Source organism: Tachypleus tridentatus, chromosome 1, assembly GCF_004210375.1.
Source record: "Tachypleus tridentatus isolate NWPU-2018 chromosome 1, ASM421037v1, whole genome shotgun sequence".
Taxonomy (NCBI): domain Eukaryota; kingdom Metazoa; phylum Arthropoda; class Merostomata; order Xiphosura; family Limulidae; genus Tachypleus; species Tachypleus tridentatus.
This window is the reverse complement of record NC_134825.1, coordinates 151,879,844-151,895,192: the sequence shown is the minus strand read 5'-3', so window position 1 is coordinate 151,895,192 and position 15,349 is coordinate 151,879,844. Positions and strand designations below refer to the sequence as shown.

General features: G+C 33.2%; 1 protein-coding gene across 4 annotated transcripts in view; it reads left to right on the top strand.

Moving 5' to 3' along the window:
* The first annotated feature begins 2,907 nt into the window (after window positions 1-2,907).
* The window catches only part of LOC143227343 (inositol polyphosphate 5-phosphatase E-like), a 58,515-nt gene continuing 46,073 nt past the window's right edge, over window positions 2,908-15,349 (top strand). For 3 of the 4 annotated variants that reach the window (XM_076458814.1, XM_076458801.1, XM_076458821.1), the window contains exons 1-3: window positions 2,908-3,122; window positions 6,595-8,186; window positions 11,485-11,605. In XM_076458814.1, coding sequence (XP_076314929.1) covers window positions 7,330-8,186; window positions 11,485-11,605 — 978 coding nt within the window. In that variant the 5' untranslated portion in view covers window positions 2,908-3,122; window positions 6,595-7,329. Of the gene's footprint in view, window positions 3,123-6,213; window positions 6,273-6,594; window positions 8,187-11,484; window positions 11,606-15,349 lie in introns of all 4 variants that reach the window. The other variant, XM_076458807.1, reaches the window with a different exon arrangement.

Here is a 15,349-nt window from a genome sequence, read left to right as displayed (position 1 = left end):
ATTCCCATACGTTCACTGGTTTTTAATTTTAGATGGCGTTTGGTTTTTCCTATATAGAAAGTCTTCATTGTCAGCGTGGGTCTTTAAAGCTATACAAGCAAAAAAACAAAGAAAAATTCAGGAAAATCCTTTAGTACAGAAAAATTTCCATGTGCGTAATGTGGATTTAAAACCTAATTTGAAATTAACTTGAGGGAAGTAACGATAAAACATGCCTTTAATTTGACTTCTTAAAGCTAAGCGTTTTTACCAATTTCTGAAAGACAAGAGTATATAATAAATTTAGGTATGGTTGCTAGTCTAGATGGATGTTTAAGTTTCTTAGTTGCAAAGATGTGGTAATTATTTTATAATAAATGTTGTCCATGAAAAAGTTTATTATATCAAATTTAGGAAAATTCTAATGGACTAAAGTTACAACTTTAGTTGTTACTTTCACAGTAATTGTAAAGTATTCGGTTAACGTGACATATTTCCAACAGTTGGATACTTAAGTGTTAAAATAACACTGGAGAGGTCAGAAAAATGTTTCAATTGTGTTGACTGGTGGAATTCTCTGGAGGATTAATACAACTGATTTTAAAGAAGTGAAAAGATTCATCAAAAAATACAACATAGTAATTAGAGCATTATTGCTGTCGGTGTGTTTATCCTTTATCATAGATAAACTGTGAAAATAAATGCATCTTAGTGGTGACGACTATTTCACCAAATGAACAGAAACATATGCTGTTTATAACCAGGAAAAGAAACTCCAGCAGAGAAGCTTGTCAAAAATTTGTTTAAGATATAAATGCCTTTGGGATTTCATTCATATTAAAGATACAACTTTAAATCAGTTTTGTTTGAAGTGATAGCAAAAAAAAAAAAAGTAGCTTGAGAATGAATTAATTTTAATTCCCCAATATTAAAACCAAAAACAAAAAGCAGTCCGTGATTCGACATATTCATTAATAGGAAGGTTTATTGGATTTGTTTGGTAATACAAGATAGTTGTTTCCAGAAATAAAACAAGAAAATAGAATGATGTGATCAGCAAATGGATGTACAGTTTCAGCAAAAACAAGCTAAAAGTCACCACTTCGTTGTGAAGATTCTCTACAAAACATAATGTGCGTGCAAATGAGACTGAGTTCTAATAGCTATTAAAAATAATCTTCAGATAGACGAATGAAAATTCAAGATAATAAAAAAATATCAAACTAATTTTTCAAATATTGTGTTGTTAGAGTGAAAGAAATATGGATACTAGAAGCTGTTAATCCAACAACTTGTTTGTTACTTGTGATACCTAGGAAATCACTCTAAAAGATTAACATGGTCACTCTCGTATTGTGCTGATGCTCTAGAGATTATTTAGTAATATATTAATTAGTGAACGTAGTTAGTAAAGTCAATGGCTATTTTTCTCTTAACTAATTTTTGTGGATATTGAGTTGTATTTTGCCAAAGACATATAGATATATGAAAGTGCCTACATAATAAACAGAAGTTACTAAGTAAGTGAAATTGTTGTACTAGTGCCCATTGTGAACTTAAGCTGCTAGAAAACATTGATTAAGATAACTTGTTTTATAATTAAGTGATTGAATTTTGCTTATTTTTTCTACTAAATATTTCCAAAGAACTCGCTGGAAACCAGGTTTCGATACCCGAGGTGGGTAGAGCAGAGATAACTCACTTTGTAACTTTGTACTTAATTCCAAATAAACAAACAAAAAATAATAATACCATAACATGCTTCTAAGAAAATTCCTCTTATCACTAAATGCTCCTTACTGATACAGCTATATGTCTGCTGACTTGTAACGCTAGCAATGGGTTTTCGATACTCCCCCGCGGTTGGCAGAACACAGGTGATCCATTATACGAGGGCTGTTCAAAAATACTCGGACTGTTTGAATTGCGCGGCTCCAGTTGGTTCCAGGGGAATCCGCTTGGTGTCGCTAGATTCGCACAGATCAGCTGATTACGACGCCATTTCCCGATTGCAGATATCTTCATTTGTGTATTAGCTACGAGGTTTTAAGTGAAGTGCGATTTTTTCGTTTGGCGTATTTCAGAATGAATGACCTGAAGGAGCAACGACTTGCCGTAAAATTTTGTGTTAAACTTGGAAAATCTGCGACTGAAACTTTTGCTATGCTTAACACGGCTTACGGTGATGTTGCTATGAAGCGTATGGCATGTTTCAAGTGGCATGAACGTTTTAAGGATGGTCGACAGTCCATTGAAGATGATGAGCGTCATGGACGTCCTTCCACGTCAACTGACGACCCACACGTCGACAAAATCAACACCCTGGTGCGGGCAAATCGACGTCTGACTATCAGGGAGCTTGCTGAAGAGTGTGGGATATCAGTTGGATCTTGTTACGAGATTTTGACCGAAAGATCCACCGCGTTGCTGCGAAATTCAGCCCTCAGAACTCGTGATTTTTGGCCAAACACTCGATCACTGTTTTTCCCCACCCACCCCTACTCACCTGACCTTGCTCCTTGCGATTTTTTCTTGTTCCCCAAACTCAAAAGACCCTTGAAAGGAAGAAGATTTGAGACGATTCCCGAGATTAAGGCAAATGCGACGAAGGAGCTGGAGGACATTACAAAAGAAGCGTACCAGGACTATTTCAACAAGTGGAAACACCGTTGGGATAAGTGTGTGCGTTGGGGAGGAGAGTACTTTGAAGGGGTCCCAGACCTGTAACTTCTAAATAAAGTACATTTTGTTTTATGACGTCAGTCCGCGTATTTTTTGAACAGACCTCGTATAGCTTTGTGCTTAACTGCAAACTGACTCATCACTAAAACGATTTGTATTGTATCAAATACATTGAAAGCAGATCGATCAGTATTATCCTTATTATTTTGTATTTAGTATAGATGGCGCTGTTACTTTTGAGCAGTATAGTTTTTGTTTACATGTGGTTATGCGGTTGCTATTAGCGAGAACGCAGAATCTTGCAGTTTTAATTTCAAACACTAGCTTATAATAAAAATGAAATAAAGTGTAACTATTCTTGTGAATGTTGTTTTACTTAGGGAAGTGTTTTATAAGTATGCTGAAGCGTTGAAAAATATAAATTCATGATAACAGCCTACAAGTATAATGCAGATAAATAGGTAGGCACAAGATTATAAAATTTAAATCCAATTTACTCAGAGTCAGACTCAGTTATTGATTTAATACACATTGCATGATGATTGCCACAAATTTCAATACATCTATAACGTCGTAGTTATAAGAGTAAACAAAACACGACATTTGGTACGATTTTGTGATCGTAATATTTATGGTCTTAATTGGTATAGGCTACCTAGGGATTTTATTTTTACGAAAGTTATTTTATTCGACGTTTTGCGTTTTGGGGTGCTACTTAAGTTTAACTTCAAATGACTTTAACTTAAGTTTAACATCATTATTATAGGATATATGACTTAGAATTTACGAGAGGTGTTTGTAAGCTGTACATCAAAATCCTATCCTTTCAAGTTTAAATTGTGAATTTTTCTTGGTTAATATAATAGCATTTAACTCATAAATAAAGGCATATAATTACTTGCCAGTATCACGTTAGTATTACGAGCTTTTAAATTAAATTTTTAATTTAAAGTTAAATCTAGTCATGGACATCTTAATATAATAATTATTAGATCAGAGCCATTTGGTTCAAGTAATGATGCTAACTGTTTTTCATGTATTTACTTAGTATCTTATATTTTTGAGTTAATGGTGACTTAAAATATTTAGTAATATCATTTTTCTTTTATTTTTTTCTTTTCTGGATCTAAACAAGTTTTATTTGTTAGTATGTGTTGCTAGTTCAGTGTAACCAGATTTTAATGCATGTTAAAGTCTCAAGGTATCATAATACAAGTTCTATTGCTCTCAGTGAGGAAGTATACTAAAATAGTCAAGATGAACAGCTAAGATTTGTGTTTTGGTCCTGGTAGCTTAGTATACCATTAGTTTGATCATAATATGAGTGTGAGATGAATATAAGATAGTTTAATTGTATTTAATTATAAATATGTTTGTGTTGTTTTACTTTCTACATTTGACATATATTAAAAGTTATACATTATTTAAATAAGTTACATTTTATTTCCATACCTTCAGCTTGAAAGTTTATAATGGTTCAGTTTTAGATTTTATATGTAGAGAAATTGAGTTATTTAATTGAAAGTTTGTTGAGAGATTGTATGTACTGTTATGTAGGATATATTGCTCAAGCTCTTCACGTTATGTATCAGCACTGGAATAAAAATAAGGTTTTAGACAAGAGGATAATAGAAATGTTTTTGCTAATATCTTGCTGTAGATTAGGTGACCCTTAAGAGAGGTCAATAATGTGCAAGAGGCAATGAACTGGTAAGTGCTCATTGACAAAGAAAGAGCAATTTTTAAACATCATAAGACATTTGGTGGGAGCAAGTATTAGGAGAGAATCTAGGGACTGTAAGTTGCTTCTGGTACACATGGGTTAAAAAAAAACATAATATCAATTGGTCTTTTAAAAACTTTTAAGATCTAAAACTAAGTAGTTCATTCTTAATGGAATATTACAATTTTTTATTGTAATTCTTACAAGTCACTGTATTCCATTATTTCCATAGCTGATTTTTTTTGTCAAAAATGTTGCAACAGGCAAGGTATAGAAGGAGGAGTATATTTTAATAGCTGTTGACAAGGTTTTGATATTGACAAAAAGAAGATTTGGGGAACATAAGGATAGAAGGCATGAACTTGAGTCTACCCAGCTGCCCCCTCCACGTGTACATCAGTAAGTAGGATGACCATGAGGTGGATGTCAGCATAATTACTTAGACTGTACATCATTCTTAGGATTTCCAAATTCATAATAGTCAACTTGAACCAAGAAGTTAAGGCCAATACTCTTCAAAGTAGAACTTAAACTTGCTGACAGTTTTCCTCTTTGACTACCAAAAAATTCTTTACATTCACTTATGGCAACTCTTATCCTTTAAATTGCAACTGGCATGTCAAGCCTCAACTAAGAAAGTTGCTGAGCCAATCATGTAACAAAAAAGGTTGTTAATTTGCTATGCATTCTGCTCAGATTATCCCAGGATGAAACCATTTATAGTTGAATGAAATGCAACAGATTAGGGTGTGAAATACCCTGTTTTCTTTTATTGGAAAAATAACTTTCCATGATTTATGAATTAAGAATTGATGATTAAACATAAGTTAAGCTTATAAGGTGAGTTTACTGCTTAAATATTATGTATTTATTTCTACTGAAAGTGTACCTCATATTATTAAGCTGGTATATATTGTATGCCAATTTTAGAATTGTACAGCTACTCTATCTACTATACATTGTCAAACGTTTGCTTTCAAGTTTCAGAGATTTTAGAAATATAGAATCTGATGTCTAAGTTAAAGAAGTGTAATGTTTAAGGTCTGAAAATTCATAATAGTTGGACATGCAGCAAGTGATATAATTTTTTCCAGTGTATGACCTTACAAGTAAGAGCTACATGTGCATGAATATTTAACTATAGAAATAATTTTTATGACCAATTCAAAGTAACATTGTACAGCTCTAGTGGTGCTCCGTTAGTATTCAAAGTAACATTGTACAGCTCTAGTGGTGCTCCGTTAGTGTAACAAGCTAAGCTTAAGAAAATAATTTTCCCACACAGGCCAGTTAACATCACATTAAAATATTTCAGTCTATTTTCAGATTTTTGCTCCATTTTACTGACATGGATCAGAAAAGTGTATTTTTTTTTAAAGCAAATATCTTAGACTATTTTATTGATATAAAGATGTCAGGGCAGATTAAATGTTTAATTTCTTGCTCTTGAGTTGAATTATAAGCATTTATGGTTACATTCCAGATTTAGAAGTAGGATTCTTGGAATTTTGTTGAAAATAAAGTGGGTTGGTTTGTTTTTCGATAAGAATTAGATGCATTTGCAGAATGTTTAGCTGTGAGAAAAAAGACTGTTAAATAATAGTATATTTTTATCAACATTTTGAGTTCATTAAAGAAAAATAACAATAATAGTTTTTATAAAGTTTTTTCTTCAAGCTTTATTCAGCATTGGAATTTTCTTCTTATTTCTTTTTGAGAAGAAATTTGAGTTATTGAATGAGTGGAAAAAATAATGTTGGAGTAATCATTGTTTAACTACAATTAGCTTGATTAGCAAAAACTGCAATAATCTTTCTTATTCTTACTAGGAAAACTAACTAACATGGTGAAGATGTGAAACTGGTTTGATGTTTAGGTTATAAGAAAGGTGAGGTCCAAACTGAAGAGATTACTGAAACAAAACTTTGAATTCAGAGTTTATACAAGTAAATATTGTATGTGTTGAAAACTTAATGCAGACTTATTTTTCATCAAATTTATATTTGTTTTAAAGTAATAGTCATATTTCTATTTCGTTTTAATATATGTATTTATATATGTCAACATATAACATTTTTTGCACTTGTATGTATTAAATAATGTATTTTTTAATTTTATTTTTCCTTCTCTACATCTCAAAAAACACGATAAGTATAAAAGCTAAAAACTATTGTATCTTTAAAGTTTCTTGTATTGACTTTTATTTCTAGGTATAATGTTGGAACTATAATCCAAGGAAATCTACAAGAGATGTTAAAGTTATGGAAACTATTAAGCACAGTAACTGTGCTAAAGCAGGAGTGATTGAAACACAAGAAAGGAAAGATGAAGACTTCAATAAAAAAGTGTTCATAGTTTAGTCAACACTTGTAAGATGACTTTATCTGGCAGTGCAGCAGCCGTACCAAAGAATAAAGTGAAACAGTGCTCTTTATTTGAAAAACAGCTCACCCATGGAAAACATCTTACTAATGCTGATAATTTAAACAAAACTCAATATGGAAAACTTTCAACACAAAATAATATGCTACTTCACTTTGGAAAATCATGTGATTCAGACTCTTTGAAAAACAATTCAAATACAAAAATTAAAAAATGTGTTTCTTTTAGTGACGATTTGCAACAGAGTGAGAGTTTTGAAGAAAATAAAAATGAACATAATTTTGAAAGTGTTTCCCTAGTTGAAGCTTCTATGATGAACAGTGATGTACATGTAGCTTCAAATTTATTTTTTTTCCTATTGAAGATGAAAGTTCAGTTAATAAGGAATTATTTAAAAAGCTATCAGAAACTATCTGTCATTCACAAGATAAAAAAAATATGTTAACTCTAATTTGGTTGTTAAAAATATCATTGACTCTTGTTCAAGTAATGATTTTAGTCATGAAATTAATGAAGTAAACACAAATGATACCCATGAAATAACAGTTTTAGAGTGTGGAGAAATGTCAGATGAAAACATATCAAAGAGAAAATTGGAGGTTCCAAACAAAATTGATATGGAAATAGCCATTGACAATGATACTTCTGTAGGAGAAGGTTTGTTAGATGAATCAATTTATCTAAATAATGGTGACAAAGTTCACTGTTATTCTCTTGATATTCCTTGTAATAATGTTAAAACTGTGCCTGGCTTAACAAACATTACCAAAAAGGGAGAAACCTCTGAACAAGGAAGTGTTTCCTGGAGAAACAAGACTTCATGTGTGGATTCTAGAGAGGAGAAACAAAAGTCAATAGATAATTTTATCAAAGTGGAGAAAAATGTTGGAAGACAAAGTTGTACAAAGACTGATCAAAATGAGGAAATGATCAAGAATATTTTAAAGCAGGTGAGTCAACAACTGAATCAGATGCATCAAGACACTTTAACAGAATCAAGTAATTCTCAAACTCTCAAAACTCTGCCTCAGGTCAACTCCCCATGTTCTGAAAAATCACACTGTGTATTAACTTCTCATACACACTTGTCAAAACCAGGATCAGCTAGCAATCTGTTCGACCTAGCCAAAAAGTTCAACTTGAAGGAGAATAGGGGAAGGAGATCCAGTTGTATCAGCACTGTACCCTCTTGTAGCCCTAGTGTTATCGATGGATCTTCACAGTGTGCAAAATCTATAAAAAGAACACTGATGTTGGAACCTACTGATTTAGATAAACCATCAATATCAAAGTTATTGAACTCACTAAAAACTACAGTTGATAATCCTGAACTACATAGATTGCATTCAGATGCACAATCATTCATGTGTAGTGTTGAAAGTGTTCTACCACATATACCAGTTCATGAAGCAAGGAGGAGGTAGGTTGATGTTTTGAAATTTAAAGAAACAAATGAACACTCTAAAATAATAGTATATTTACTTTTAACATTCTTGAATACCTGTCCTTTTCTCAGAAGATAGATAGTGGGGTATGCATAAGTAAATGAGGTCATAATTCAAAACATGTTAAAAAATCCACATCTACACTGTTTGTATTGTCCCAGACCTATGTGTATGTACTGATATGACAATAACAGAATCATATTCAATAATAATGGAAAAAGAAGTTACTGATAGTAATGTCATTTAAAAAAATGTAAATTAGATCTGATTATTGATGATATCTGATTCAGAAAGATGCTTTACTGTGTAATTTAATTTTTAGGACAGCAAAGGGCCTGTTGATCCATAGAGGCTGTTCCATTCATTAAATTAAATGGAAAAAAACAACAAAATAACCAAGACATAAAGCTAGTCATTATAATTCAAATATTTATTTAGCTTTCCTTTAAATTTACTGTATCCAGTAGAATCTCTTTAAAATTTGCTTTCTTGAAATTTGTAACCAAAATCATATTATTCCTGATTTCCATAGCCAGTGCGACAAATTTGAGGGCAATGAGATCCTGTTGGTCCAAATTGTCTGTCTTATCCATTAAACTAAACAAAACAAAACTGAAGGCCAAATAGTTGTAAAGCATTCTCTTAAGCTTCCAAACATTTATTGCATCTACCATATCTGAAGGTAACTCATTCCAAAGGCTAACCACACTGTAAGAAAAATAGAACTGTCATAACTTGGAGATGACTCCTATCTTGTCACAATTTATAGTTGTTACCCTAGTGCTTACTATTTGTTTAACAATCTTAGACATCTCAATTGGATCTTTTCTTTTTTCTAAAGATCTAGCCTGTTGTCTTATAACAATCTTTCCATCTAAGGTGTTAATCTAGCATTTCTGCTTTAAACTCTTTCCAAATACTCAATGTCCCTCCTAAGGTAAAAGGCCCAAGACTGAGTGTAATACTCCAAATGAATCCTAACTAGTGAACTATACAATAAAGTTATACTCAATTTAGACTGGCTTCATCTGACTCATTCTGAACAGGAATCATTCAGTCATACTCAGCAGCTACTTTTTATGGTGGCTCAGGTGGGCTGGTTGATCAAATTGGAGAGGTCTTTCCTCAGACCCACTCAACATCATGTCCTTTTTGGGGTCATTTTTGACACAAATATCAATCAAGCACTGCCTTCTCCTTTATGATTTCCTTTAATGGAACATTAGGTTCATCATGGCCTCTCTGCTCACTTACTTACCATTCACAAGATTCTATCACTTTTGAGGATGTGGTCTTCCATAGCATCACTGGTTGTACCCATGTGAGACCCCTTCAATGTGTGCTTCACAAACAATGGAACCTTGCTCTAGATCCTCTTTTTCTCCCATTTCCTTTCCTCCTTCCCTGTAAGATTATCTGCATTAGTGGCTGGACAAAGGTCATATGTCAGTTAGTGTGCTTATTCCTTCCCCCATCCAAATCTACATTTTTTTCACAGATACATTGCTTCAGGGATGGTGCACAGGTCAATCACCAGGAAGCTACATACTATTTTATTGGAAAGTGCTTTGCATATCAGTGTTCTTGAACTTGTAATCATATTTTGGGCATTGCATCACTTCCTTCTTCATGCCCAGCATTGGTCATGGGTCATTTAGACAATTCTACAGTGGTGGCACATATGAACCAGAGATCTAAGGTTTAATATTGGCTTCATTATACTAGGCACAAGCACATCACATTTGCTTTATTAAATGTCAAATACCAGGTTCTTTCAATCTGGTCACAAATCCTCTTTTACATTCCTAGTGGATATATCCCACAGAGTGGCCATTAGCTCCACCCATGATTGAAGATTTTTGCCATGGACTCTCCCCACTTGGATGCCTTTGCTACAAGTCTCAACACCAAGCTACACCTTTTTGGTCACCTGTACCTCATCCACAGGCTAAGGCAGTAAATGCCTTCAGCCAGGGTTGTTCACACAAGTATCTCTTTGTGTACCAATCCATCCATTTATTTCATTTGTTGACTTTTCTTGTCTACTATACTCACTGTTGAATCCTCCTTATTGCTTCCTTCAGCCAACTTGGACGTCAATTTCTTGGATTATTAGCTCAGACCTAATTGTCAGGTTATACCTGGGAATTGGAGGGGCTCTTAATGTCTAGGTTTTGGGTTTAAGGGAAAGTTGGTATGATACTCATCCTACCCTTGCATGGATATTGGTACCCCAAGAGAAGATTTTGGATGCACATGACTTACCAAGTATGGTCTGCAATGGCTTAATCACTTTATACCCAGGGGCACATCCTTGTTTACCCATCTTTAGCATTGTGGGATTGAGTTACAATATCTTTTTTTTGTTAGGATCACTTTCCTGCCAATTTCTCTTCAATTCAGATGTGCTCCTCTCATTTTCTACCATTATATCCTGCACATTCCACAAATGGGCAAAGAGTCTATGTGGCTCAGAAATGGTGCAGTTTCCTTCCTTTAATCATCAGAGCTGAATCTATTAATTTTAGGGATGTCCTTTGGACATTTTCAGGAGGTACTTCTGTTGTTTCCCTGCACTGGTCCTTCATCCATCTAAATTTGAGATTCTAGCTAATCTTGTTAGAGGAGGTACCTATCAGTAATTCATTTCCAGTAGAGGAAAGCTATAACTTTAGCAAAAGTCAAATATTGATCATCCTAGCAAGGAATAATATGAATATCTAGTGTCTCAAAATGGACTAGAATGTTATCAGAGAACATATATGTTCCTCTGATGGTCCACAGATTTTAAGTCTTTATGGGTTGGGATCCAAGATCAACCAAAATATTTATAGACAAGTCATTAGTATGCTTTAGAAGACATTTGTACTTAAATGTTAAAATTCCCTTTTGCTAAAAACTGCTTTGGTTCTAAAACAACAAAATTTTCTCACACCTCAGTTTCATATTCTTAGGCTTATGAATCAAAAACATGTAAATATATTTTATGTGCATTTTTATTATGTAGATATATATCATTTCATATGATGAAAAATATACATGTAATTCATATCTTCTCAATAAACATTTTAAGATGAAAGTTCTGAAAATTTCTTACCAAGTGTTTGCTGCTTTCATAGGGTATTGAGAACACTAAGTCATTTGTTTTATTTTGTTAATGCATTTGTGCTTGTAATGTATTATTTTAGTCTAAGAGTGTTGGTCTACTATTGATTTCACATCAAAATATTATTCCAAAAATAGAAAAACTTTGTTTAATTTTGAATATTCCAGATGTTATATGGTAGGGAGAGTTGGGAGCCATGGATCACTTTTGGGCCTCTCTGAACTTTTACGCTATTTTCCTGATCAGAAAATATCTGTGTTTGTTGGAACTTGGAATATGAATAGCCAGGTGAGAGGATACATTCTGCTAAACATGTATAAAGAAATACATTAATATACATTTTGATTTAAAAAACGGTGGTTTCAGATGTTCACTTTTTTGTAAGAGATAGGTTTATAAGGTCAACTTTGAAGAATCAAATGGCCCATTGTTGTCAGAAATGTTATATACACTTACATCTGTGATGTATGCTAAAAATTCACTTTTATTATAGTGACCAAAATGCAAGGATGCGTGTATGTATGTCAACCTATATCAGCCAAATCATACTGTTTCTAAGAAGTCAGTTTTGAGTATGGTCCCCTTTAATTAATAAGGCAAACTGTGGAATTACAGATACAGCATTCACATGCTATTACTGAGAAAAAATGAAATCACTATCCACACCTTGAGAATATAGATGCTATATAGATGATAGTTAAATCCCATTGTTTCATTTGACAAGAGCAGCTCAAGAAGTGGTGGTGGGAGATGTTAAGTAGCTGCTTTTCCTCTAGTCTACCATTTCAAACTTATGAATGGCTTATGCAGGTAGTTGTTGAAACATACACAAAAAAAAAACAATCCAAGAAGCTGGTATTTAAATATAAGTAGAAAATTTAAAAATGTAATGTGATGAAAGTGGCTTAATATTTTGTAAAAGATATGAAATACAAAATTTTATGGCTCGGCATGGCCAGGTGGTTAAGAGATTTGACTCGTAATCTGAAGATTGTGGGTTTGAATCCCTGTCACACCCTCTCAACTGGGGGGGGGCATTATATTGTGATGGTCAATCCCACTATTTGTTGGTAAAAGAGTAGCCCAAGAGTTGACAGTGGGTGGTGATGACTAGCTGCCTTTCCTTTAGTCTTACACTGCTAAATTAGGTACAGCTAGCACAGATAGCCCTTGTATAGCTTTGCACAAAATTCAGAAACAAACAAACAACAAAATTTAATTGTTTATTTTAATTCTGTAAGTTTTCATTCAACTTATTTTTATTAAATTTATTTGAATTAATTAGCTGTTCATTTGTAACAAAATTATAGGGTATGTTAGAAAAAATAGTTTCTTAAAAACTTAGGGGTCCATTAGTAGAAGTTTAATTTTAATTTTCAATGTGTATTTTAAAGAGCTTTGTATGGAGACTTTCATTAGCAGTAAAAGTATCACAAACAGTTTCATACATGTGAAAAATGATAAAACCTAAAGTTTATCTTGATGTGATTCAATAGTGTAGCCAGGTGCAAAATGCTGAGTGGGTCTGAAATACCACTGGATGTGTAGAAAACATACAAATGCTTTGAAGCAAGCTACACAAAACTAAAAATAACTAGTACCTATGAGTTATTCCAACACATTATCTCTTCTCACATAATAGCTATTTTTGTTCTGGACTACTCTCTATGTGGAAACTTCTTTCACATGCCACAAGCCTTAAAACTCTCACCTATCCCAAGTTCAAAATGGTTCACTGCATCTTCACGTGTAAATCATATTGCAACAAGTCTCCACCAATAGGAGTGTGACATACCCTCTCAATTCACATGATGACTTCCTCTATTCAATTCTGCCTAACCATCACCTCCTTTAAGCAGTGGTCTTGTGCAGATGGTTTACATATCATGAATTATCAAAATAATGATTTCAAAGTTTTGCTTTTTTCTCACAATTGATTATGAACTTGGTATTTCATGTCAGGACTTCAGCTACAGTTAGCACTACTTTGATTATTACAACACAGTTTTTCTGTATGGATCATACAATTCCTTCTTTTCTCAACATTTTCCAGAATCCTTCTTGGACTTGTAGTGCTTGTTTAGGATTAGGAGGATTTTGAGTGTGCTTCATCAATACCTGTACCTTTTCTGTGAAATCTACTAGGCCTCCTTCATCCTTTATGGATATTTTTCTCAGGTTTGTTAAAATTCTTTTGTATCCCTAGTTTTGTGTGGTTCTCTGAAAGTTACATGCCACCCCATTGTCTGATTACCTTATTTTCCTTCCTTCTCCTCATATTAAAGTACATGCTGTGCATTTTGTTTCTCAATTGAGGACTTATGCCAGCATGCCTTTTCATCCTCTATGGGCTTTTTAAAGTTTTGTGCATTGGCTTACTCTTTTTAGCCTTTGATCATTTTCATAACTTCCACCAAATTGGAGTCACTTTTGCCTTTGTGGGAGGCAGGTCTTATGAATCCTGTATATTTATCCTGAGTCAAATGTTTTTGCCCAATTTATTTCAAGCCCAATTTTCTCTCCTTTTCACATATCTTCATGACCTGTGGATGACTTTCTCAACATAGGTCTGTTTTTGGAGATATTCTTGAATCTTTGAATTCACATGTGGACAAGGTTGCATTAATTGTGGCAAAGTTGTGCCTGAGCCCTTATTGGTGAGGGATCCCAACTGATGATCTGAACTGTCAATTTATCTCTTTCTTTTTTCAATAAATCTCCATATTTTATCTCTTATTCTGTTCTATTCTTAAGTTAGGAATCAAGATTCAAAATGCACATGGACAATAATACAGTGATGCAGCAAATATGTCTGGTAAATACAATGGCCTACAAGTGCATTTCAAGAACAAAAACCAATATATTGATTACATCCCTTGTGTAGCACTTTCATTAAATCTAGTAGGTGTGAATACAGTGAAAAGTTGCAAATGTGCATCAGAGATTTTTAACTTTCTTCAAACTGAGTACAATTTTTAAGCTTCTTCAACCAAGAATTGGCAAAGCATTTATGATGGTTTAAGAAGCAATAATGGAAGGCCAGCTACTCTTAAGAATCTTGGTGGAACAACATGGCTGGCTGAATCACTTTCAACAAATATTCTGCATGAAAATTATAACAGAATGTACATCAACCATGAAGATTGATGTAAGGATATTGATGCAAGTCAAACAGTAAGATATGGAAACTACTTCTTTTATGAATAAAACAAGAATGTTAGATGTTACATTTATAACAATGTTTTGTTATAACTATTTTTAAATATTTGATGCTACAAATGCTAAGCTTCAAGAAAAGAGCCTTGGTTTGTCTACTGGTGTAAAAATTATCAGTTCTTTGAATGAATATGTAAGCTCACTGTGTGAAAAATTTAATAGAATTGAAATTCAAGCTCATCAGCTTTCAAATATAGCACGAGAACTGTTTAAGAGTGAGATTTATAGAAAGAGAAAAAGAAAGCTAGCAAACAATGAGACTTCTGAAGGTCAAATGAGTTTATCATGAACTCGAGAAGTTTCACATAAATTTTATACTGGTTGTTGACAAGTTACTAATGTGTTTGGAAAATTGGCTAGCTTTGTATAAAGTGACTGAAATGATTTGTTGTTTTTTATCTAATTTCAAAAATTTAAATATGACTAAAATTTTTGCTGCAGCTGAAAGATTGGAAGATGTGCAGTTTCTAGATCTAGACAGTTTTTGTACCCTACTCAAGGGGCCTCAAAAATAAGTACACCAAGACCTCAAGCTACCTTAATACTGGCTTGCTAATGGAATCTGCAAGACAACACTCAACCCTTTCATCTTTTTTTTTTTGGTTTCTTGTTTGTCTCATCCTACTCCTGTTCCTTATTTTATATTGGTTTCCTGTCCTTCACCTTCCCAGTATTTGTCTGTTCCTTACTGCAGTGACTTGTCATTTGACTTGTAGTCATACTCATGCCTTTTGTGGTTTTCATTTGCCCTTCACTTGCTGATATATTTTTAAAACCACACCGGTCTCTTATACTTATTTTTTTGTCATTGCAGCA